General features: G+C 37.2%; 1 protein-coding gene across 1 annotated transcript in view; it reads right to left on the bottom strand.

Moving 5' to 3' along the window:
• Positions 1-24,063, bottom strand: part of DTHD1 (death domain containing 1) — a 65,350-nt gene that overhangs the window by 24,196 nt on the left and 17,091 nt on the right. The window contains exons 6-8 of the mRNA XM_032273762.1: positions 15,817-15,981; positions 13,656-13,945; positions 5,288-5,532 (exon numbers count right to left, since the gene is read on the bottom strand). Coding sequence (XP_032129653.1) covers positions 5,288-5,532; positions 13,656-13,945; positions 15,817-15,981 — 700 coding nt within the window. The remainder of the gene's footprint in view (positions 1-5,287; positions 5,533-13,655; positions 13,946-15,816; positions 15,982-24,063) is intronic.

The following is a 24,063-nucleotide window of genomic DNA, read 5'->3' as shown; positions in this document are numbered from 1 at the left end:
AATATTCTTGTCAAGCACATATTTTCAAATATATTGTTTGTGGGATCATTTTCTGAAGATTGCATGGAATATGAAGTATCACCAGGACCCTTCCAATCTTACAAACCTCATCATCTTTCTGTAGCCCTCACATGCGTGCTGACCATCACAGCCTTCCTTCGAGTCCCTGACTTGAAGCATATCCCCATCTCAGAGTCTTCTGCATCTCCCATTTGGATGCTCTCCTGGCCATACAGGAAGGTTCTGGTCACTGGTTGCTCCTCTGCCCAATAGTTCCCTCCGCAGTGAGGTCTTCCCTAGCCATCCCACCTACCAGCTCACACCACCAATTCCGTCCATCCTCTAATGCTAATTTATTTTCTTCCTTGGTACTTTTCACTTTCCTCCTCACATTTTTGGTCCATAAAATGCAAGTTCTATTTATAAATACTCATTCACTCATGTTTATTGAGCATCTAACATGCCTGACACCATTCTAGGTACTTGTGATTTGGCAGTGAACAAAAAAATGTTCCCTGTCTTCACGGAGTTTACATTCTAGTTATGGAATAGAGAGTTTTTTTTACAAGAAATCTACAAATGAAGAAGTACATGTAAAAATGGAGAAATGATTTAGAGGAAAAATATTAGGGCAGATTAAAGAGGATTAGGAGTGTCAGGTTGTAGGGGTAAGAGTAGATTGCAACATTAAATAGAATCGGGGTAAACCACAGAGAGAAGGTGAAGATTCAGCAAAGAAGTGAAGGGGGTAAGGGTAATAGACATGCAGGTATCTGATGGAAGAACACTCCAGGCAAGGGGAATCACTAACAAAGACCAAAAGTGGAAGCAGGTGTGGCATATTCCAAAAACTCAAGGCCATTGTGGTTGAATAAGTGAGAGGAGAGTAGAACACAGAAGGCCCTGGAGTCAGTGAGGGCCAAGTTGACAGAGAAGCTGGGAGCCACTGAAGGAGCAGAAGCATGAGACAATTTGACTGATACTTTAAGGCAGTAGTCCCCAACTATTTTGGCACCTGGAACCAGTTTCATAGAAGAACATTTTTCTGTGTTGGAGGAATGGTTTCGGGTTGATTCGAGTAAGTCACATTTATTGTGCAGTTTATTTCTATAATTATTACCTTGTAATATATAATCAAGTAATTATATGCTGTCATTTAGAATTAATGGGAGCCCTGAGATTGTTTTCCTGCAACTAGATGGTCCCATGTAGGGGTGATGGGAGACAGTGATAGATCAGGCATTCGATTCTCATAAGAAGCATGCAACCTAGATCGCTTGCAGGTGCAGTTCACAATAGGGTTTGCTCTCCTACAAGAATCAAATGCCACCACTGATCTGACAGGGAGCAGAGCTCAGGCAGTTATGCAAGCAATGCTGAGTGGCTGTAAATACAGATGAAGCATTGCTCACTTGCCCACCATTCACTTCCTGCTGTGCAGCCTGGTTCCTAACAGGCCACGAACTGCTACCATTTCATGGCCCAGGGACTGGGGACTCCTGCTTTAAGGGATAACTCTGCCTCTGGGTTGAAAACATGCTATAAAAAAGAAAGGGAATAATAAGACCCTACATACCAGAATACCACTATATACTGAGCCTTTGGGATACACTGTTTGTTGAATTAATTAATATATGAATGAATGAACTACAGACTCTGAAGAATAAGAGAAGAGAGATCCTCCCAAGTATGAACTAAAAAGTAATATGTCTTCTCATCTTTATGAATCAGACACAGTATATTAACATGACACTTTTTAATTATGTGTGTGGTTCTATGCCTATACACACATATGTAAATATTTGCTGCTTGTTCTCTGTGTATAAAGCACTTTGAATTTTCACAAATACCTTCACCTATTTTAGGCTATATGTGTAAATATCCAAATAGTGTCACATTCATTAATGCCAAGCTACTGCTATATTGGGCTACTTCCATTTCTGAAAAATAGCACATTCTAATACTGCTTGGTTGAGGCAAATTTTTTAAATTCTGAACGTTATGAAATAAGTCTCATCTTGCAAAATAAAGGTCATGGTTTCAATTCCCATTTTGTTATACTAGTTTGAAAAGCAAAAAGTTCCCACAGCCGCAGATTCTGTTTCAACCTGACAAACTTATTTCTGAAGACTTTGGGCACAAGAAAGGGCTCAGAGAGTAAATCTGGAAAGCCCTGTACAAACCGTCTGGGATAAGAAGAAAGCACAGATGGCATATTGGCAGTAGATTCATCTATGAAAGGCAGCAGACGTTTAAATGTACTATTTTTAAATATGCCAATATCGTTTCAGGATTATCGATTTCAAGGTTGAGTAAGCGTAAGGTGTGCAGAAATTATCTTGCTCATCTCATTAGTCACAAATATTTATCAAGCATGTACTATCTGTCTGCCCTGGCCATACAGAGCTGAGTGGGACAGTGTCCGTGCCTGTGCGGTTCATTGCCTGCATTCTCACATTCTCAGTTTTGATAATGTCACCCCAGGGAAAGAAAATTCATCCTTGGGTGAGACACAAAAAGACTTACTCTTTTAGATGTATAACACAGAGATAAATATATAGTACATAAACAGACACACAGTATATCTGTGATAATAAAACTTCACGGGGGGGGGGTGATTAGAAAAAATATTTTAAAAAATAGACTTCCCAAAAAGCCATTACAACAGCAAGGGAAGGAAACAAGCAAGTGATTGTCATGAAATGTGGTAACTACAGTGAAAAGGCAAGTACAAAGTGCTTTAGCTGCATATAGCAGCAACACTTAACCCGGTACAAAGGAGGAGTAAGGGAAGGCTTCCTAGGAGAGCTTGCGCTTAAGCACCGATGTGAACGAGGTTCAGGAAGAATTGCTCAGGCTGGTAGGTAGGGAGTGGTGTAGCAGAATCAAAGCAGAGAAGAAGCTGATGCAAACGTACTGGACAATTGTAAACACAGGCTTTTACTGAGAAAAATCTACGGAAACCCCTAAATTATCTGTCTTAGCTAATTAGCTAATTTGTCTTGACTAATTTGGCTAATTTTATAAAGTCAGGCCAACAGAGAAAACATTAATAAATGAAAGCTGAATTCCTATCACAGTTTTGGACTTCATGTCTGTCCTCTCTTACATAAGGATCTTTCTTTCCATGGTCTGCCATCATCCCAGTAAGGCCCTTACTATCTCTTGCCAGAGAATTCCACCGTTCCTGGCTTGTCTCCCTTTCAGCCTCTCATACCAGCAGAGCAACATGGGGCTTTCTGGAAGTAATGTGCCAACTGAGCTTCCTGGAGAGCTGCCCTTACACCTCTCCGCTCCATCCGCATCGATGCCTTAGCCTGCCAGTTAAGAGTTTGCAGGATCAGACTCTCAACTACAAAACAGAGAATTTGAGTATTCCTTCAAGTCAATAGTTCTTAAACTTTTAAAGAAAGCTATAGACCTCCCCTTATTCACCGAGTCACAGATAATGAGGGTGCCTTCTATGTGCCAGGCACTATTCTATCACAGAAGAAGGAACCTGGACATAATAGACAGAATCCTTCATTCATGGAGTTTGCTTTTTAAAGAAGCAAAGGAAAATAGAAAATACATGAACAAATAAATGAATCTAAACATATCAGTGATGAGTATTAGGAAGTACATAGAAAAAGGGTAGCAAGTTAAAAAGTGACTTCAGATTAGGAGATAAGGGAACAAGAATAACAAGTGACATCTGAGATTAGGCTTGAATGAGGAAGCAGCAGCTATGAGACTATCTCAGGGAAAAGTGCCCCATGCATGGATAACAGCCATATGGTGCAGAGTCTTATGGTGGAAATGAAAATGCCCAGAAGCAAATCTGATAGTGGATGTACACCAGTTTGGCTATACTGTCATCAAAGTGTCATTTTTAGTATCAATGGCTTAATAAATTCCTCTACTTACGCATGCCGCCCAGGGACCCTGGGATCTCCCCAAAAACCAGCAAATAAAGTTAGTGTCATCAAGAACCTCTTCCTCTCCACTGTAGGCTGCTTTCAATTTGACCGGTTGGTGTCAGGTCATATCATTTGTTAAATATTTCTAATATTATCTTTATACAAAAGCATAGTATAGATGTCACACACTGTCAAAGGTGAACCTAGATGCCCTAAAATCCACCTTGTATCTTTGACTAACAATCCTAGCATTACGTGCTAAGTGACAGCATAATAGCTGTTCAACACACAGAAAGCAGGTTTCCTGGGTCTGAATTTTAGCTCTCTGCCATTTACTTGGCTATGAGAACCTGGGCAAGTTGCCTAAAATTTCTGTACCTCAGTTTCCCCTAAAAATAAGAGCAATTATGTATTGTAGGATTTTTTGAGGACTTAATGATACAATGCATGTAAAGTGTTTGAAAGGTCTTTGGCATATTAGTCATTATTACAATGGTTATTACACAAACTGTGAATTCCTGCTAAGCTATGCCTACCACCCCAGTCAAATGTATTCTATTTTCTCCCTCTAACTTGCCTTTTTTCTACTTTTCCACTGACTGAATCCAGCAACTTACAAAGCTCAGATAAAATGCCACAAACATTTTGTAGAAAAGCCATTTCCCTTCTCTGAACAGCTATTAGTATCATCTAGTACCAACTATTAGTACCACTGTTCATATAATCTAAATGTAACTCCAATTAGTTACTATCTTGCAACGTAATTTTGTGTATATGTTTTGTGTACTTATCCACTGGATTATAAATTCATTTAGAGAAGCACTATGTCCTAGTGCTTCTATGTAATTGTAATACATAGAAATAAAATGTATTTATTTGTGTTTGACATGTTCAAAGAAATAATACTACTTTCTGACATGAGTAAGAATTTCAGGCACGCATAACTCATGAGACAAACATGCAGAATCTCGTAAGTTTCAATGTAAATATTTTGAGGTCATTTTTTTCCTCACCATGACTTTGCCTTAAAATGATGTGCTCTGAAATGTATTCTTTTCATAAATAATTTCCCAGTGACTCAGATGCTGTTACAGAAAATGAATGACACTATTTTCATAGTTAGCAACAATATGCTGTGAGGACCAGACCAATCTGAAGTATTCTTGTTAGACAGGCAGATATGAGAAAAGAAGAAATCCTAACGTGTATTCTAATACTCTAGAATTGGACCTAAAAATCTAAAATGGGACCTGCCTACTCCTTCTTTATTAACTCTACTCTTACCTTTTCTTTCAACTGTATGTGTCTCTATGCCTGCAGAGCTGATTGTGTTACAGAATTATAAATAATTAACAAAATATAGTAATTAGAAAAGTAAAATAACTCACCTTTGGCAATCTCAATGGTAATTTGCAAATTGGCAACTGAGAAAGATTTTCATTAATTACGAGAGATTGATTCAAGTTGGGAACTATCTTTCCTTTAGGTACTTTATAAACGACAACGGTGCCTTTATAATGAGGGCAGCTGTAGTTTCCAAATTCATCCACTTCTTTGATTTGCAGTTCCAGCCTAGATTTTCTTTGCAAGTGAAAAATAAGTGTGTAGTCTTTTCCATAATCCTTCCCATTGCCTAGACAGGAGTAAAATGGATTTATTATCATTAAGATGTGTCACTTTGTCTTACTTAATTTTTAAAAATCAAAATAATTATTTTATTTTAAAAACACGATTAAAGCTTTTTTGTATCATTATCTTTTGCCATAATATAACCTGACAAAGGAGCGATAGGCAGAGACCATGCAGATTACTCAAAAGATTTCTCAACGGTTGTTGGGCCAGGTGCTCTCTGGCTGCTTCTAAATCAAATATCTTTAGCTTTTCTTTCTCTATTCCATTTTTTGTACAACCAGAAACTACTAGAAATATTCAGTTTTTGCAACATTTCACCCTTTGAAAATTATCTTTCTCCTTTCCCCTAACTATTCCTATTGTGACCTCACAATAGACATTCTAGAGTTGCACTCTCCTATAACATGCGGCTATTTAAGTTTAAATGAAAATTAATAAACAGTAAATAAAATTAAATTTAACTCCTCAGTCAGTCTAAACACATTTAAAAATCTCAATGACTGAGTAGGTATGATGGGTACCATAATGAACAACACAGATATAAAACAATTCCACAATTGTGGAAATGGACTGTGTTGTTCTAGAACTTTCAGATGTCATAGTTACTAATTTTGTTCGTGAATAGTTATTGAATAGTTATTAAAATTTCTATGAAAACCTGACAGGTTCTCCTAAAATGATAATACATAAAAGTTTTATCAACTACTTACTAAAAATTCTAGAGCTTTTGTGAATATAACCTTTCATTCCTTGGGGTTTTACCATGACAATCAGGATATTTTACCTTGTTATTTCAACAGTGGAATAAACACTACCATGTTTCCTAAGGAAATAAATGTCTGCATAACCATTTGTAAAATTTGTAGAAACCTATAATGTAGCACTTAATATGTCTTGGAGGTATAGATCTAGGTTCAAGTCCAGTCTCTACGATTTGTGTATTCGGCAATATTTGTCCATATTTTCATATCTCTGAGCTTCTTAGAGCCTTAGCTTCTTTATCCTTAAAAAAGCAGAAATAAAACTTACCTCCAGGGATTGTTTTGGAAGTGAAATGGGAAAATATGGATAAAATGGTTGTCATAGGACCTGGCACACAATAAGTGCTCAATAAATGACAGCAATGCTAGCAAATGATAAGAGGCAGAATTCTTCTACTGTTTTGAATTTGCATGCAAAACAAACAAACAAACAAAAACCCTCAGACTGTTTAAAGAAATGTCAAGATAAAATGTTTTGGGTTTTCTTTTTTTTTTTTTTTTTGAGACTGAATCTCACTCTGTCACCTGGGCTGGAGTGAGTGCAAGTGGCATGAACTCAAGTCACTAAAACCTCCACCTCCCAAGCTCAAGACATCTTCCCACCTCAGCCTTCTAAGCAGCTGGGACTACACATGTGTGCCACCATGCCTAGCTAATTTTGTTTTGTTGTTGTTTTTTATTATAGAGATGGGGTTTCACCATGTTGCCCAGGCTGGTCTCAAACTCCAGAGGACAAGCAATCCTCTCTCCTTGGCCTCCTAAAGTGCTGGGATTACAGGCATGAGCCAATGCGCCTGGCCAAGATGAAGCTTTTATGTCGACATGGAAAATTCCTTCTCCTACTGTAGGACAGCATACAGTTCTCCCAGAGTTCTCCCTTATGGAAAACTTTTCATTTTGCCTAGCGAACAAAGGCTTCATTAAGAGATATAGATGACATCACCACCCTTCTGTCTGTCTTGACTGCTTGAGGTAACTTTGGTGATTTTTCTAAACTTAAGTTAAATCTAGAAATAGAATAGCTCCAGATTACAGAATGTGTAGGAGTAGATCCCTTTGCAAAAGATTTTATTTGAGAGGCAACCTGGCTACTTGAAAAACAATAATAACAGCAACAAAAAGAACAAATCCCTAGGAGAGGAATTAGCCAGAGTTTCCCTTCTTAAGAGAATCTCACTTTGGTTAAAAAAAAAAATGTAGATTATTTGGGGTCATTTAAATGTTCTCTAAATAGTAAATTAGGTAAATTGGAGTTTCCAGCTCACTGGAGTAACACCTAGCTAACTTCTGTTTGCATACTACTAGAGAGCTATCAAGAAAAATTTTACTACTTTGGTTCCTGTGGAATGCCAATTAGTAAATTTCTCCTTCTATCCCTTGAAGGATCTTATACTTCTTGCCAAGTGTACAATTATTCATAAAAAATGATTTATGCACAGGATATAAAGATTGTGGGTGACATATGGCCACATTAGTTCAATTCAGACCTAAAACGTATAGCAATTTTTAAAAATAAAGATCTCTAGGGCAACTCTCCAAAGATCACATATGAAGTAGGGATGAAATTATTGACAATTTACTTGCAATAATTAGCATAATCTTTGTGTTATAAACAAAAAACATTATGTACTTTTTTAAAGTTGGAGTTTCATTGTTGTTAAGGCACAATAATATATTTTAAAGACCCCTGGTCCCTGAACAAAAAAATAAATAAATAAATAAGAAGTAGCCTGAAGAAATTGCATTATATTTTTTTTTCTCCCTCACTGGCATATTTAAAGGAGAAATAAAAGCAAAACTCATTCATTCCATACCCAAAGTATAAAATCAACCATTAGCTTTTTTTGAAAACATATTACATATATAGGCCCCTAGAATTGTCTTGAGATAGTAGCTATCTAGTAAATACTTTTCATATAAAAAATTTCAGAATTTGCTTATATTATATGGATTACTAGATGTCACTTATAGCAATATATTTCTTCTCAATATTAGGCATTTAATATTTTACATTGATTACATAGAAAATACAAATGTAAGAATAAATATTTTGGCTTAGAAAAATCAGATAGGCCAGGCGTAGTGGCTCACGCCTGTAATCCCAGCACTTTGGGAGACCAAGGCAGGTGGATCACTTGAGGTCAGTAGTTCAAGACCAGCTGGCCAACATGGTGAAACCCCATCTCTAGTAAAAAAAAATACAAAAATTACCCAGGCATGGTGGTAGGCACCTGTAATCTCAGCTACTCAGGAACCTGAGGAAGGAGAATCACTTGAACCTGGGAGGTAGAGGTTGCAGTAAGTTGAGATTGTGCCACTGCACTCCAGCCTGGATGACAGAGTGAGACTCTGTCTCAAAAAAAAAAAAAAAAAAGGAAAGAAAAAAGAAAGAAAAGAAAACTCAGATAAAAAAAAGAAAGAGCTAGCAGTCCGGGAAACCAGAAAAACCCTATGAGAACCCCTGGCTCAGTGTATTTCTACATTCTAACCCACTCCCCACCAGCTCTACCTCTAAGCCATGCCATCTTTTGCCTGCTTTACTGCAATTAAACAATAACGGGTCTCCCTGTTTCTCCTCTTGCTCTAAAGTCTATTCTCAACACAGTTATAATCTAACTCAGATCACTTCTCTGTTGAGAACCCTTCATGTTTCCTGAAGTCACTCAGCATGAAATGCAGTCTTTCCAATGCCTGCAAGGCATGACCAGTTCTCACCTCATCTCCCACAACCTTTCCTCTCTCCCTCTGATCCAGCCATCTCAGGCTCCTGATGTTCCTCACACACACAAGGCAAGATTTCGCCTGAGTTCATTGGCACTGGCAATCCCTCTGCCTGGGACAAACTCCCCTGAGGTAGGATTATGGCTTGCTTCCTCACCAGCTTAGAGACTTTTTTTAAGTGTCAGTTTTCCAGAAAGATCTTCCCTGAAATAAAACCACAAGCCCGCTACACCCCTAAGATCCCCCTATCTTTTCCCTGCTTTATTCTATAACTCACTTTTCGGCCCAAATGAAGCTATGCATTTTAGTTACTTATTTGCTTATTCTCTGTCTTTCTTCATTAGACTTTAATATACATAAGGTCAACAAATTTTTGTTGAGCGAATTAAAGAATGGTTATTATATAGTTGTAGAGATACATCCTATAGAATATCTAGAAAAATCGCTTCCCTAGGCCAAAGGGTATTCAGGGCAACTTTAAAAGACAGACCTCACAGGGCATTACTAGGTGTTATGGATGATGCTAAGGTGTCATTACATAAAATCATATTAAAACACTTTCTGGAAGTTATGTGCAGTGGGGGCTTGGATATCATGCAAAAATCCAAGTGCTAAACTGACAACACAACTCTAACCTAGATAATGAAAGCTTGCTGTAGCTTGTTTCCAGAAGAATACCAAAACCATTTTAAAAACCAAAGGACACAGCCAGACGTGGTGGCTCACGCCTATAATCCCAGCACTTTGGGAGGCCGAGGCAGGTGGATCACGAGGTCGAGAGATCGAGACCATCCTGGTCAACATGATGAAACCCCATCTCTACTAAAAATACAAAAATTAGCTGGGCATGGTGGTGCGTGCCTGTAGTCCCAGCTACTCAGGAGGCTGAGGCAGGAGAATGGCTTGAACCCGGGAGGCGGAGGTCGCGGTGAGCCGAGATCATGCCATTGCACTCTAGCCTGGGTAACAAGAGCGAAACTCCATCTCTCTCTCTCTCTCTCTCTCTCTCTCTCTCTCACACACACACACACACACACACACACACACAAAACAAAGGATGTGCCTATCCATCTTTCTTCCTATTAGAAACAGAAATACAGTCCATGTCCCGTGACCTTCACTGAAAAGGTAAATTTATATATGTGTGTGTGTGTGTGTGTGTGTGTGTGTGTGTGTACATATATATTCTATGTAAGTGAATAGAGAGATATTGGCATTTCTCAAAGGGCCGTAATCTAAATTTATTAAAGTTTTAAATACTTTTCATTGTACTTAATACCATAATGTACTTTTCTAAACTCTAGTCTTCATTTCTTTCAATGAATACTGAGTTTCTTCTAACTGTCAGGCTCTGTCCTAGGTGCTGGGGACTGAATGCTGCCCGCCAACAGGACAGTGCCTCCACGGATGGGACTGTGGTCGGAGAAACTGGCATTGATCAAACGATTAGACGAACGAATAGAAAATTGCATGTGACAAAGGCCCCAAAGAGAAAAAGGAAGATCTGCAAAAGCATAATAAAGCTATTAAAAAATAAAATCAGATCTCATAATCTGGAAGGATAGCTTCTTGGAACATGATCACAGAGGTGAGATCTGAAGATACAGCAGGAGAGAAGTGGGCATGAGGGTGGGGGTGGGGAGGGCAAGGACAACCCTCCAGTCAAAGTCTCTAGCTTTATCTTTTTGATATTCACGGAGACAACCCTAGGCCCTGATCAAAGAATGGATCAATTCTTTTATCAGGATGAGGTACCAATTCTTTACTGAGGATCTTGTTCCTCTTGGGCAGAGAAAAACCCAGTCAGGCTCCAGATCTCAGCCTTTCTCCTTAGGAAAAGCAAAGCAAGATCTGGGCATCCTGCCTGACTCATTTTCCTTAAATGAAGACGAATACTTCACCATCCCTTATAGGGAGGAATCGCACAGGTGCCAGCTGCCTTGGCTGCTCTTGGTTTAGCACGTGCTCCCCAGTCTCCGCTGCAGGCAGTGGGATACTCAGTACCATTGCTTGTGAGTAGAACAGTAATGCACTCCTGTTTAGGGTGGTTGGTAAATACAGCTGCTGTCCACAGTAGTACAGGAAAATCAATTGCATCATTGGTTTGGGTGGGACACTTCTGGTTGTTGACTATGTCTCATTAGAGAGATTTCTCCAGCGTGAACAGTGTGGTTTCTGCTCCGGAAGCCAAGTAGGAAGGGGCCTCTTTCCTCCTTCCTTCCTCTCCTTCCTCTCTCTTCCCTGCCCACTTCTCTGCCATCCTTGTCATTTGCTCACTAAGTCCTGTCATCTGGCTCTGATGCCAAGATCCTGTATGTGAGAGTAGAATAGACACTTAAAATCGGGACACTTTAGGTCTCACTTATTCCTGAGATATCGAAAAAGCGGGGAGGGCAGCATCAGCTTCACACCTTGTCCCTTTTTTGAAGTAAAAAAAGAACCAATGAGGCTTTGAGCTATTTCCTGATTCAGAGAGAAAATCGACATAAGAAAATTAAACGGGATCTATATTAATTTATAAATAAACGGAGCACATCTCCTCAAGTCAAGTGTGAAGAAAACCTCCTGGGACAGAAATCTTCAAAAAAACTGTCCTTAATTTTCCCTCTCACCTCACTTTCACAAACACACCTGTTAGATTCTATTCCACCACAGGGCAAGAAGTTAGAAAGAGGAAGGTATTGACTTAGTGAAAAAAAAATTGTTGTGATGACAACCCTTTCAAAGAACTTTTGCTCTCTATTCCCACACAGAGGTTTTCCCTTCATGTTCTTTTTCTTCCTCTTCTCTTCACCTCGTTCCTTTGATCTCTTTAGTCTCATCAATTCCTTCACTTCTCTAATGTCCCCTGCCACCTCTCGTATTCATCATTCTGCTTGCTTTATTCGTCACTGCCATATATGCATTTATCAAACGCATTTGCATGTTCATTGCAGCACTATTTACAATAGTAAAGTCATGGAATCAACCTAGGTGCCCATCAACAGTAGACTGGATAAAGAAAATATGGTACCTATACACCGTGGAATACCACGCAGCCCAAAAAAAGAACAGAACCATGTCCTTTGCAACAAAATTGTGCAAGTGGAAGCCATTATTCTAAGCAAATTAATGGAGAAACAGAAAACCTAATACTGCACGTTCTTATAAGTGGGAGCTAAACCTTAGATGCACATAGATATAAAGATGGAAACAATAGACACTAGCGACTACAAGGGCTGAAAAACTCATTGTTGAACTCACTCTCTAGACATAAGTCTGTCAAACGTTGTACAAAAGAAAATGAAGATGATAGTTTATTTATCAGTTGATGGTATTTCTTCAGTGTATTTGATTAAAGTGTACATTAACTGCCAATACATTACTTGTATCAATGTTTATGTGGGTTGATATCAAAAATGAAGCATTTTGTAAAGAAAAAAAGAGAAGCTTTGGATATACCAGGTTCTGTGTTAGGCTCGGAGGATATATTAACAAGAAAGACATGGTCCTTGCCCTCATGGAGTTTTCATTCCAGTGAAAGGTAAAGGACACAGCATAACTATACGAACAAAAAGCAAATAAAGTAATTAAATACTTCCTAATTGTGATAAGATTTAGAGTGAAAACAAAAATAGCAGTAGATAAATATGGGAAAAGAAGTAGGCAAGGTATGCCATTTAGATATTTAGATCAATTTTTTTTTCTTTTTTTTTTTTTTTTTTTTTTGAGATGGAGTCTTGCTCTGTCACCCAGGCTGGAATGCAGTGTGCAATCTCAGCTCACTGCAACCTCCGCCTCCTGAGCTCAAGTGATTCTCCTGCCTCAGCCTCCCAGTAGCTGGGATTACAGGCACCCACCACCACACCCAGCTAATATATTTTTTTTAATTTTTAGTAGAGACAGGATTTCACCATGTTGGTGGCTGGTCTCGAACTCCTGACCTTGGCCTCCAAAAGTGCTGGCATTACAGGTGTGAGCACTGCACCTGGCCTTGATCAATTATTCTTAATTTATTTAATTTATTTGCCATAGGGTCCTTTCGAATTTGGTGAAAACTGTCCATTGATTCTCAGAGTAGTCTTTGAAAAATATAAAATAAAATACATGGGATTACAAATATGGCAATTACATTGAAATGTAGATCTACTCACCCATCCTTTGGGAGTCCACTGACCCCAGGTTAGATTCTTTGTAGAACACCTTAAAGAGTTTGGATGTATTATTTTAGAAAGAATGGGAGGTAAAAATACAATTGTAATCACTGGTATTATACAGTATGTTTTATGTTTTTAAATGATCACTCTTATTAACACATGGTAATTGGTTTCATGTGGCCAATAATGGAAGCACTTAGAAGGCAATTTTATTGTTGTAGGAAAGAGATGTTCCTAGCTTGGACTCACATAGTAACTATGGAGAAGGCTATTTCTAAAAAGTGTCACTTAGAATCTTCCCGTAACGGAACATGCATTCCCTAAGTAGAGAATAAAGAAATGGGAACGGAAGAAGTATAATAAATAAGTCTATTTTTCTTCCTACTTCCTGAAGTCCCTTGTCAATCCTCTGAAGGTTTCCTTAGTAACACAAGTTTAGCAAACTCTTCTGAAGAGCTTGTGGTTTATAGCCCATAAAATATATTTTAAAATGTCTTTATACTTACTTGAAGCAAATATGTTTCCAGTAAATCTTAAAAGAAGTTGTTCTCCTTCTCCAACTTGGAAATGGTGAGATGGCTCTGGAGGTCCCCCAAACCCTTCCAAGCGCAGGTTCTTAAGCACCTGGCTTAAATCTTTAGAAGGCACCACTAAAACAGCTATTCTATGTGGATTGTCCTTCTGGTGAGACAGTACTATGCAGGCAGTGGTGCTGAGCATGGCTTCCTCTAAAGATTTCACAAAAGTAACCAAATGACTATTGTCCATGGTGGAAGAGAGGTGAAGTACAATAAACCTGCATGGAAGAAAGAGGTGAGACCCATGGGAAAAATGCAATGTCAAGAACATCACTGATATACAATAACACCCAAGAAAAGAGTCATTATCAAACAGATGTCTTTTAAAATCAAGTATTCTCAAGGCCAACAGGTTAGATTCGTTAATGATTGTAAAGAAACTCTTAGCCATCAAGAAACCGGCTCAGGCTGGACACAATGGCTCATGCCTGGCACAATGGCTCACGCCTATCCTAGCACTTTGGGAGGTTGTGGAAGGTGGATCACTGGAGCCTAGAAGTTCAACACCAGCCTGGGCAACATGGCAAAACTCAATCTCTATTAAAACAAGAAATAAATAAAAAAGAAACCAGCTCAAATCAAACTAAATTCTAAAACATATTCTTAAACAAATAAATCATACAGTCTCAGCTCAGCTCTAAACATGGCAGCATATTTTAAGTTATATTTTAATTAGAATTACAAAAGAGCATATTTAAAATATAGAAGAGAAAGATGAGTACAATAATTTACTGACTCTCCATAGGATGCAGAATATATACCATAATTAAATGGGAATTGAAATATGCATCTGTGTCTGTAGGAGGTAAGGATCAGGATGGCTAAGATGGACCTCGGTAGGGATTGCATTATTTTTCATCCTCCCCACTCACAGACACATTCATATGTTGAAGTACTATCCCCTAGTACCTCAAAATTTGACCTTATTTGGAGATATGGACTTTACAGAGGTAATCAGGTTAAGGTGAGGTCATTAGGGTCATCCCTAATCCAGTATGACTGCTGTCATAAAAAAGGGAAATTTCAACGCATAGGAATGCGTAGGGAGAAAACACCCTGAGACCAGGAAAATGGTCTCTACAAAAAGAAAGGCCTGGGCAGATCCTTACCTCACAGCTCTCAGAAAGAACAAACCCTGCTAGTACCCTGATTTTGTCCTTCTGGCCTCCAGAACTGTGAAACAATAAATTTCTGTTGTTTGAGCCACCCAGTGTGTGACACTTTGTTACGGCAGCCTAAACAAACTAATACAGAACACTTTCCCTGGACTCGGCTGCCCATTCTCAAATTCATCTCCAGTGATTTGGCCTAGAAGAGACCTTCACCCAGAGCAGCCCCACACCCATAGACAAGCACGGAACGATGTGGGGATGTAAAGCCAGCTGCCTTGGTACTCGCACTGCAGAGCTCCCCCGAGGTGTCAGGCTACAGAAATACTTCACCTGAAACCATCGTATTTTCCATCTTCTGCCTTTGCCCTACGGGATTCACTCAAGAGCTCTCTCTCAGTAATCACTTGCCTTTCATATCAGGCTGTACTCCTAGGAAACTGGATTCAACACAATCGTAACTGTAAAACCTCCCATTATGAAATAAAGGCTATTTTTAGATATATGATCGCCTCTCTTTATGAGTGGCTACTCTTCTTGAACCTTAAATCTGTCCAAAACTCTTCTCATAATGGGCTGTCTACAGAATATGGAAACGAGAAAGCAAAATGAGGGCAGTGAAGTAACAAATTCCGTTGATCTATACATAGTTATGAGATATGCGTAATACGAACAGCTAATTACTATCTCCATGGAATTTCAAAATGAACATTTTAAAACTATTTTGGAGTTAGCAGAAACCTGTAAAAGTAAACTTTAGTTATGAGTGGTTTCCAGAAGCACTTGTTTATCGCGAAAGAAATTACAGATAGCATATCCACATCAATTCTGTTTTACATTTTATGTACCCTCTAAAGAACAACTAATATTTCTATTTGAAGAATAAAAACGTAATCTTACTATTCCATTTCTATGAACACCAGTTATGACCATAAGGTCATAACTGTATCATCAACTTTGATTGTTTTCAATTCTGTTACCTCTCTAAATGTTCATACAATTCAACTGATATCAAGCCGCTCTGTATGGTTTTCACAATGACATTATCAAGCCCAAACCAACCACTGTCTTGGCTTCTGAATCCCAATAATTTCAAGTATTCAGAGGTATTTTTTCCAGATTTTCTTATGGAGGCACCTTTTGTCCTATAAAATGGTAACAAAAGTGATATTGGTACAATTTACATATAATTTACATGGTATGAATCTTATTTAATGCATTCATTCTTTCATTGTGAATAATATAATAGCATTTATGTGTCAGTAATTATGCTTTGCAGCAGGAATACAGAGATCAAACCATATAACCCTTGTCCTACAGAAGCACATAGTAACACAGTATTATCTGATTACAGCACAAGGAAATCTGTGTGATAATTAAAGTAATGTATAGGGTGGTTTAGAAGCAGAAGGAAGAGGCTCCGGAAGCTTGCCAACTGAAAATGCTAATATTTGAGATGAGCTTTGGAGAATGACAAGCTTTTTGCAATCAGCAAAATAGGTTTAAGAGAGTATCCGAAAACATTAATAAACTCACTAATGTAAACCCGGATGCTCAAGGATAGCAAAGAGTGGTTGTATAGCAAAAAAGGTAAGAGCATAAATCCAGGAACAAACCTGCTCAGTTTCAAGCCCTGGTTGGCTCTGCCTCTTATGAACTGTATGATCATGGGCAAATTATTTGATTTCTCTGTATCTGTTTTCTTACCTATCATATGAAAATAATAATAGTACTGATATGGTTTGGCTGTATTAGCATCCAAATCTCATTTTGAGTTGTAGCGTCCATAATTCCCATGTAGGAGGGACCTGGTAGGAGATAATTGAATCAAGGAGGCAGTTTCCCCTCTTACTGTTCTCATGGTACTGAATATGTCTCATGAGATCTGATGGTTTTATAAGGGGTCTCTCATTTCTCTTGGCTCTCATTTTCTCTTGCCTGTTCCATGTAAGACGTGCCTTTCACCTTCCACCATGATTTTGAGGCCTCCCCAGCCAAGTGGAACGGTGAGTCCATTAAACCTCTTTTTCTTTACAAAGTATCCAGTCTTGGGTATGCCTTTATCAGTAGCGTGAAAATGGACTAATACAAGTACCAACAACATAGGATTAAATGAGTTAATATTTGTAAAGCACTTGTAGTGAGCACAAGTAGTATTCATATTCTAACCCTACTTCCAACTGCAAGCAAAGCCGATTTGCTTACTTGAACAAATTTCCTTCTTGTGTAGCCTGCCCTATGCAAATGTCCTGAAAAAATTCGCTGTATGTGCCATGTGATATTTTTTCCCAATCATAGCTCATGTGACTAACAGTATATCAACTTCCAACAGCCAGTTAATTTGATTATCTTTCTTTGGAATTTGACTAAATGGCCCAGGGACTGGAACTTGTCATAATCCCATTTCTGTAGTACCTTGGTCAATGAAAATTAAGAAGAAAGATTATTCAGGAAGGAAAAACAGATGCTAACAGAGAAAAGAGAAAAGTCAAGAGGAGAGAGTCCACATAGTCCTAGAGATGGAGAAAGCAGAGGTTAACTATTGTAGCCTCACAATAAACTCTTTTCTTGAATTTGTTTAAGTGAACATTTGTTCCTTACAACTAAAGGAAGAAAAGTCCCTAATAACTGAACATCTTGGGGGAAAACATACCTAGTCTAATTATGCTGCCTTAAAACTTCTTACTCTGTATTGGTTACTTCAGGGGATCAGCTAGATTAAACTTAGTAGCTTATGGGACAAAACAACATTTAGTTTTAGGCTGTTGGGTTATAACTACAGATACAGTAAATTCTGTAACACTGGGAAGTTAATATTTATTCACACAGGAAGTTACACTCCTACTGAATCCAGAATGTTGATCATTTACTAGAAATGACTTAGATGTATTTTTTTTTCCGATAGCAAACATTCACTTTTTTTCTGTCAGAAACCTAAATTTTCTGTGGAGACTGACAGGTTCCCAAGGGTGGTGGAGCTGTCCCTATCCCCAGGACCAGTGGTCACATAACCTAAGCCAAATAATGCATTTGTTATTCATTAATGCTGTTCACCGGAATATCCAATTTTGCCCTGATATGAATACATGATAGGATTACACTTTCTGGCCCCTGTGGTTGAGTCGGGCCAAGTGACTAGTTCCAGTAAATGAATGTGAATGAAAAAAAAAATGTGTCACTTTGAGGCCAAGCATTTAGTTGCTAATATGGGTCTATCCAAAGGTCTTTCTTCTGGCACTGTGATAGCAACCAAGTAGTGGCTGCTCTATCAGTCCTAGAATAAGAATGACCAAGAAGCAGCCTACCTTTGAGGGTCACGACAGATGCAAAGATTGTTGTTTAAGCTCTTGGGATTTGAGAGTTTTGCTATCATGCCAAAACCTAGGCGAATCTGCACTATATCTGTCTTCTGATTTCAGTGATCCACTCAGTGATGGGTTTGTGACAGATTTGGAGTGAGAATCAGGCCCTGGGCTTTTATGCATATTCATAGGGAAAAAGCTTCCTCTTTCCTACTGAACTTGGAGTTATAAAGATGTAGCTATGTTGCCAGAATGAGGAGCAAGGATGTCAGAGAATGAAATTGGCACAGAGGAAAGCAGATAGATGTGAAGAAGAGAGACTAGGTTCTTCCTGGTTTAAGAAAAAAATATATAGATAGATACATCCTCAGATTTTTAATTTACATATATCAAAAATTATTTTCTGCTTAAACACTTTGGATTTGCTTTTCTGTCACTTATATCAAAAGAGTCCTTAATGTTATAAAGATTAAACTTCAGCTTTAATAGGCATAGTCCACATTCAAGTTAAATAATCTGATGATATACTTGTGTCTGACAGCTGTTAACAGCTCTGCAGCTAAACTATTTCCATAATATATGCTATTAGCAAAGTTTGACAACTAGTATTGTCTGACAGTGAATAGTACTTGATCAGATTCCATAAAAGACAACATGCTGACATAGTGATGGTTCCAAAAATAGTAAACATTTATTTTTTAAATATGTTTATTTTAAAATGATCATATTTTGCTTGGGACTCACCCAGACAGTACTAATCTCTCTGAGGCTACTGATTAAAATGTCATGTTAGTTTATCTGTGGAAAAAAATAATACGACACAGAATTTGACAAGCATTGAAATCATCAAAATTCTCATTTTATAGTATATTTTACTTTCAGGATATTTTCTTTGTGATATTCATCATGCATAGATATTTAAATGTGAGTGTCACTAAAGTTTTGAGGTTAACTTTTTCTGAGAAAACTCTATTTATTAAAGTATTAAGTTTAAATGCTATGCTGTATTTAAAAAGCCTTAAATGTTTTCCCATTTTAAGTTATTTATGTTGATTATAAAATTATTTTAAAGTGGAAAAGTAAATGGAAGAAAAAAGTCCACATAGCCACATTGCCTGAAGTCATACTCTAATACATTGATGAATTTATGGTAGTCTTTATTTCTACATGAATTGTTATTTGATCCATAAAGTGGTGACATATTTGACATATTTTAAAATGTCATATATCTGTTAATATTATGTCATAAATATTGTCATATTTATGTCAATATTTGACATATTTTGTGACAAATTGTGCATCTGAATTTTACCATTTGTAATCAGTGTAATCACTGTTGGATATCAATTCCAATGACCTGAGTGCCTACCATACAACTGAGAGAAATGTTCTCTCCTAATATAACAGTACATTCTGACTGTAGGTCCACCTACCCTTGGAGCTTTCGTCAGTTCAGAGTGTCACAGTTACAGTCATTGTACAGAGAAGAAAACCCTACATAAGCTAAGTAGTCCTCAGTCTTCATGTGTGCTTCCCATTCCCTTTTACTTTGCTGATGTTGCTGCCTCACTGCTGTTGAAAATATAAGCTCCTCCACAATGTGATGCAAGGCCCTCATTTGTTGTATTTACCAGCATGTGCCACTATTCTGGTAATAGTTTTTAAGGTAAGGAATAACAAGAAATCTCTCTCCACTGTTATGCTCTTTGTGATTCAGTTATTCCACCCTGAGCTTCAGCTCCCAATGACACTGTACCATGGTGGACTCACTCACCCTGGCAACAACATGCCCTCACAGTATTTTTTTTCAAAGAAATATTCACAGTGCTAGAACTGTCTTATATTTTATCCAGTTTCTAGACAAAAAAAAAAAAAAAAAAAAAAAAAAAAAAGAGCCTAGGTCATCCTAGGCTGAAATTTGGTCATCCATTCAAATTCCCTTCCCTATTATGCTATCTTCTCTTGCTGACACCAGAATATCCACTTCAACCCAACAGAAATGTTTCAATAATGTTGCACCTCAGGAAAAAAAAAAGTGATGACTTCAATCTGTTTAATCTCAGGAGGCTCTGTTCACTCTGTAGATTTGCCTGTCTATCCCTAGGGAGAATAAGATTCATGTACCAAGGAGTATACAGATAAGTAGATGTATTGGCTAAGACTTTTTGGGGGTACAGGTAACGGAAGCCCAAATCCATTTTACTTACTTATAAGTGAATCAATTATAGTAATCCTTGTTTGTCAATGGGGCAAACAGACAAATGTGAAGGGCCTCAGATAAAAACTCTATCTGGAATTGGAGCAAAATCTTTAATTACTTTTCTTCTCTGTTCTTTTATTTCCTTTCTTTTTCCTAATACTATTAATGACCATCTTTTTCCAGCAGCAGAAATCATGGCTGTTGACAACTCCTGAGTTTTATATCCTAAAATATGAGCTACCCCCAAAATTATCCTTTATATTAGGCATCAGGGAATTATGATCAGCCCTTTTGGGTTAACTGTTTAATTATACATAGGGATATTGATGAATATAGAAACTCTCATTGCATCTGCATGGATAGAAAGGACAATTTGCAGAAATTGTAGTACAATTCCCAACATATAAGCTGTCTAGCAGGCAAACTGATAGATATACCCTCTGGCTGCATTTTCTCAAGCCTAACAGTACACAGTCACATTTTCCCAGTTAAATGCCTAAATGCCATGCAAAGGACATTCAGAAGATTTTTTTGAAAGATAAAAAATCTGCTCCAATACACCCTAATATTTTGTTTATGTAACTGAGAAATAGGCACTATTGGGAATTTTTCAAGGATAGTTTCTTTTTTATTTAAAAACCAAATTATTTCTAACTTGACATTCCAATTAACAGGGAATTTTATTTTCTTAAGGAAAATAGTATATATGAATTAAAAATATTTCTAAGTACACTATCTTCAAGCTTGATACATGAAACAAATCTTATTTTCTCAGTAAGCATTTACTTCAATGTTTCACTGAAACAATATTACTCTATTAAATAAGATTTGCCTGTGTTGAGAATATAACACTAATTGATTATCACAAAGGAAAATGTAGTATGTGTCATTTCATTATCTATAAAATTATCATTTCCTTCTTAGGTAGACTCTCTAAAATTTTATAAATTTAATACAGAAAATCCAGAATTATAAATAACAAATTTTGAATAAATAGCAAATTTAGAATAATCCCTAGTGTAAAAAAACTAGATCTTGATAAATGTGCCTTTTGATACATAATTTTTTGTCTTGTATTCTTTTAAAACAATTTTTTGATACAAGTTCCTTTGAAATTTTCCAAACTCCTCTCCAAATAAAATGTGTGAAGTCAGGATTGCAGCTAAGGGAGCAACCAGACAGGAATGAGCGGATTACTCAGATGGCAAACACCTTTCCAGTAATGTAGATTCAAGAGCATGAAACCGTAAGCAATAATCAAGTGAGAAGAACATGAAACTGTCATTGCTTAGGGTCACAGCCATATGGGAAAGGTGAACTTGAGACCTTCACTAAGGCTCTCAACAAGGCTAAGGTAGCCCCAGGTAAGTAGCAGAGGGTTCTCAGCAGAGGTGGGAACAAATGCCTCCTTGAGGAAAGCAACCCCATTATGCCTGAAGAAACCCCATGTTTGTATGCTTGCAAACAAAAGTTCTCAAACAAATTAGGAGGTAAATACCGTGGATGACAGATATAAACACTACTGAAGACTTCAGATGTTAGAATTAGCAGGTTTAATATGAAAACAAATATAGATGAAAAGTTTAATAAAGGATAGTATCCAAAAAATAAGCAGGCAGAAATAAACTATAAAGATAATTCGAGAGGTTTAAATAAGAGCCAAGTAGAACTTTCTTTTTCTTTTCTTTTCTTTTTTTTTTTTTTTTTTTGAGACAAGGTCTTACTCTGCCACCCAGGCTGGTGTGCAGTGGCATGATCTTGGCTCACTACAGCCTTGATCCCCTGGGCTCCCACCTCAGCCTCCCAAGTAGCTGGGAAAATAGAACTTTAAGAAGTAAAAAATATAATTATCTAAAACAATAACAAAACAGATTAAAAGTATATTTTTACAGTATGCATTATTTTTGTCATTTCAAACTGAAATGTGAATCAATTGCACAGAATATAGCACATAGAAATAGCAAGATGGAAAACATAAGGGAAATAAAGCCATATGGAATTTAAAAAGAAGTGGTCATATATACATCTATTTGGAAACTCTGAAGGACAGAGTACATACAATGGAGAAGTGCCAGTATTTGATTAGAAAGCACATAATAACTTTTCAGAAATGTGAAAAGGCATACATCCACCTACTCAGGAAGCATAATATATTGTATTCAGAAAAAGTTTAAAATTTGTATCTAGATACATCATAACTGCAAAACACTGAGTGCAAAGAAAAGATCTTGAAAGCAGCAGACAAAATAAAGCAGATCATCCATAAAGTTATGAAAATTACATCCACTACTGTATTCAGAACAGCAATAAAGAGTGACATAATATCTCCAAAGAAATGGGGAAAAATCATTTTCACCCTAGCAACTAGTAGCAAATGTGGTAGATGGTCTCCAAAGATGACCCCCAGTGAACTATGCTCTCTCCCACAACAAACCATAGTGACTCAACTTTAACCTACAGAGTACTGCAAGAGAAGATGTGTTAGGATGAATATAAGTATATGTGATCCAACAAAGAAATAAATAAAAGTAAAGGAATAATTGAAGATTGCAGAATAGTGGTTAAATTTGGTGGGGATGAGTTACTGTAGTGAGGAAAAAGGGGATGGAATGAGGTGGGGCAAATAAGAAGATTGATAATTTTACCCATAATGATCAATTTATTGTTTGATAGTAGCTTTACCAGTTGTCCATTTCATTATGTGGTATGACTTATGTATATTTTATAAATATCCCTGGGTGTAAATCGCATATTGCATTTGAACAAGTGAATCTTAAAAGCAATTGCATTATGCAGGAAAACTCATTTTTCATAGGCAAAAACCATTTTCCTGTCTAATTCTCTAAAATATTGATTGTATGGAATAAGCTCCTATTTAATCAAGTATTTTCCCCCTTTATTGCTATGAGAAATCTTTTCTGTCTCATCATTAAATGACTCTATATTTTCCCTAAAAATCACTCAGACATAAAGGTCTGTTACACAATACAGACCTTTTATTCTTAATATTCAGACTATGTTTTGGCCTCAAATAACTTTTATCTTTTTCATTATGTGGGGTATGGATTGCTTTTGGTGTTTCTGTTTTCATAGAAAATGTCTAACTGCCTTTCATTCTTTGATGAAAGAATGTTAAATAAACAGTTGAGATGAACTCACATTTGCTTGTTTTATGCTCCACTAAATGGAAAAAAATATACCTACTATGTCTGAGATTAATAACAACATAGCACATTGTAATGTATCAATTTAACATTGTCAAAAAGCTCAGATGAATTTGCAATACAATTTACATTTTCATGAGTGTACTCATTAATTTAATTTACCTAATGTTTTTAGCACCTACTATGTTTCAATTGTGCTAAGTGAGGGGATGTAAAAGAGAATATATATTATTGCTACAGTAGAATGTAGGAGGTATACAAAGGATGGGGTTGGCACAAAAAGAGCACTTGATTCTTCCTAGTTTAGGATATCTGACAGAAAAAGAAAGAATTGAACGGAAACTGACAGAATGGACAAGAGTTTATCAGCTAAATATGGCAGAAGAAAGATTTCCTATGAAAGAGATTATGTACAAAGGCAATAACAGTGGCAATTTCTAGCAACTTGGCCAATTTGGTGACAAATAGCCATTTTCCACCTCCACAAGAATTCTGGACAAAATGTAACATAAACACACACACACACACACACACACACACACACACACACACACACACACA

Source organism: Sapajus apella, unplaced genomic scaffold (assembly GCF_009761245.1).
Source record: "Sapajus apella isolate SASKATOON/1434 unplaced genomic scaffold, GSC_monkey_1.0 scaffold5, whole genome shotgun sequence".
In the NCBI taxonomy this organism is placed as follows: domain Eukaryota; kingdom Metazoa; phylum Chordata; class Mammalia; order Primates; family Cebidae; genus Sapajus; species Sapajus apella.
This window is presented reverse-complemented; position numbering and strand designations above follow the sequence as displayed.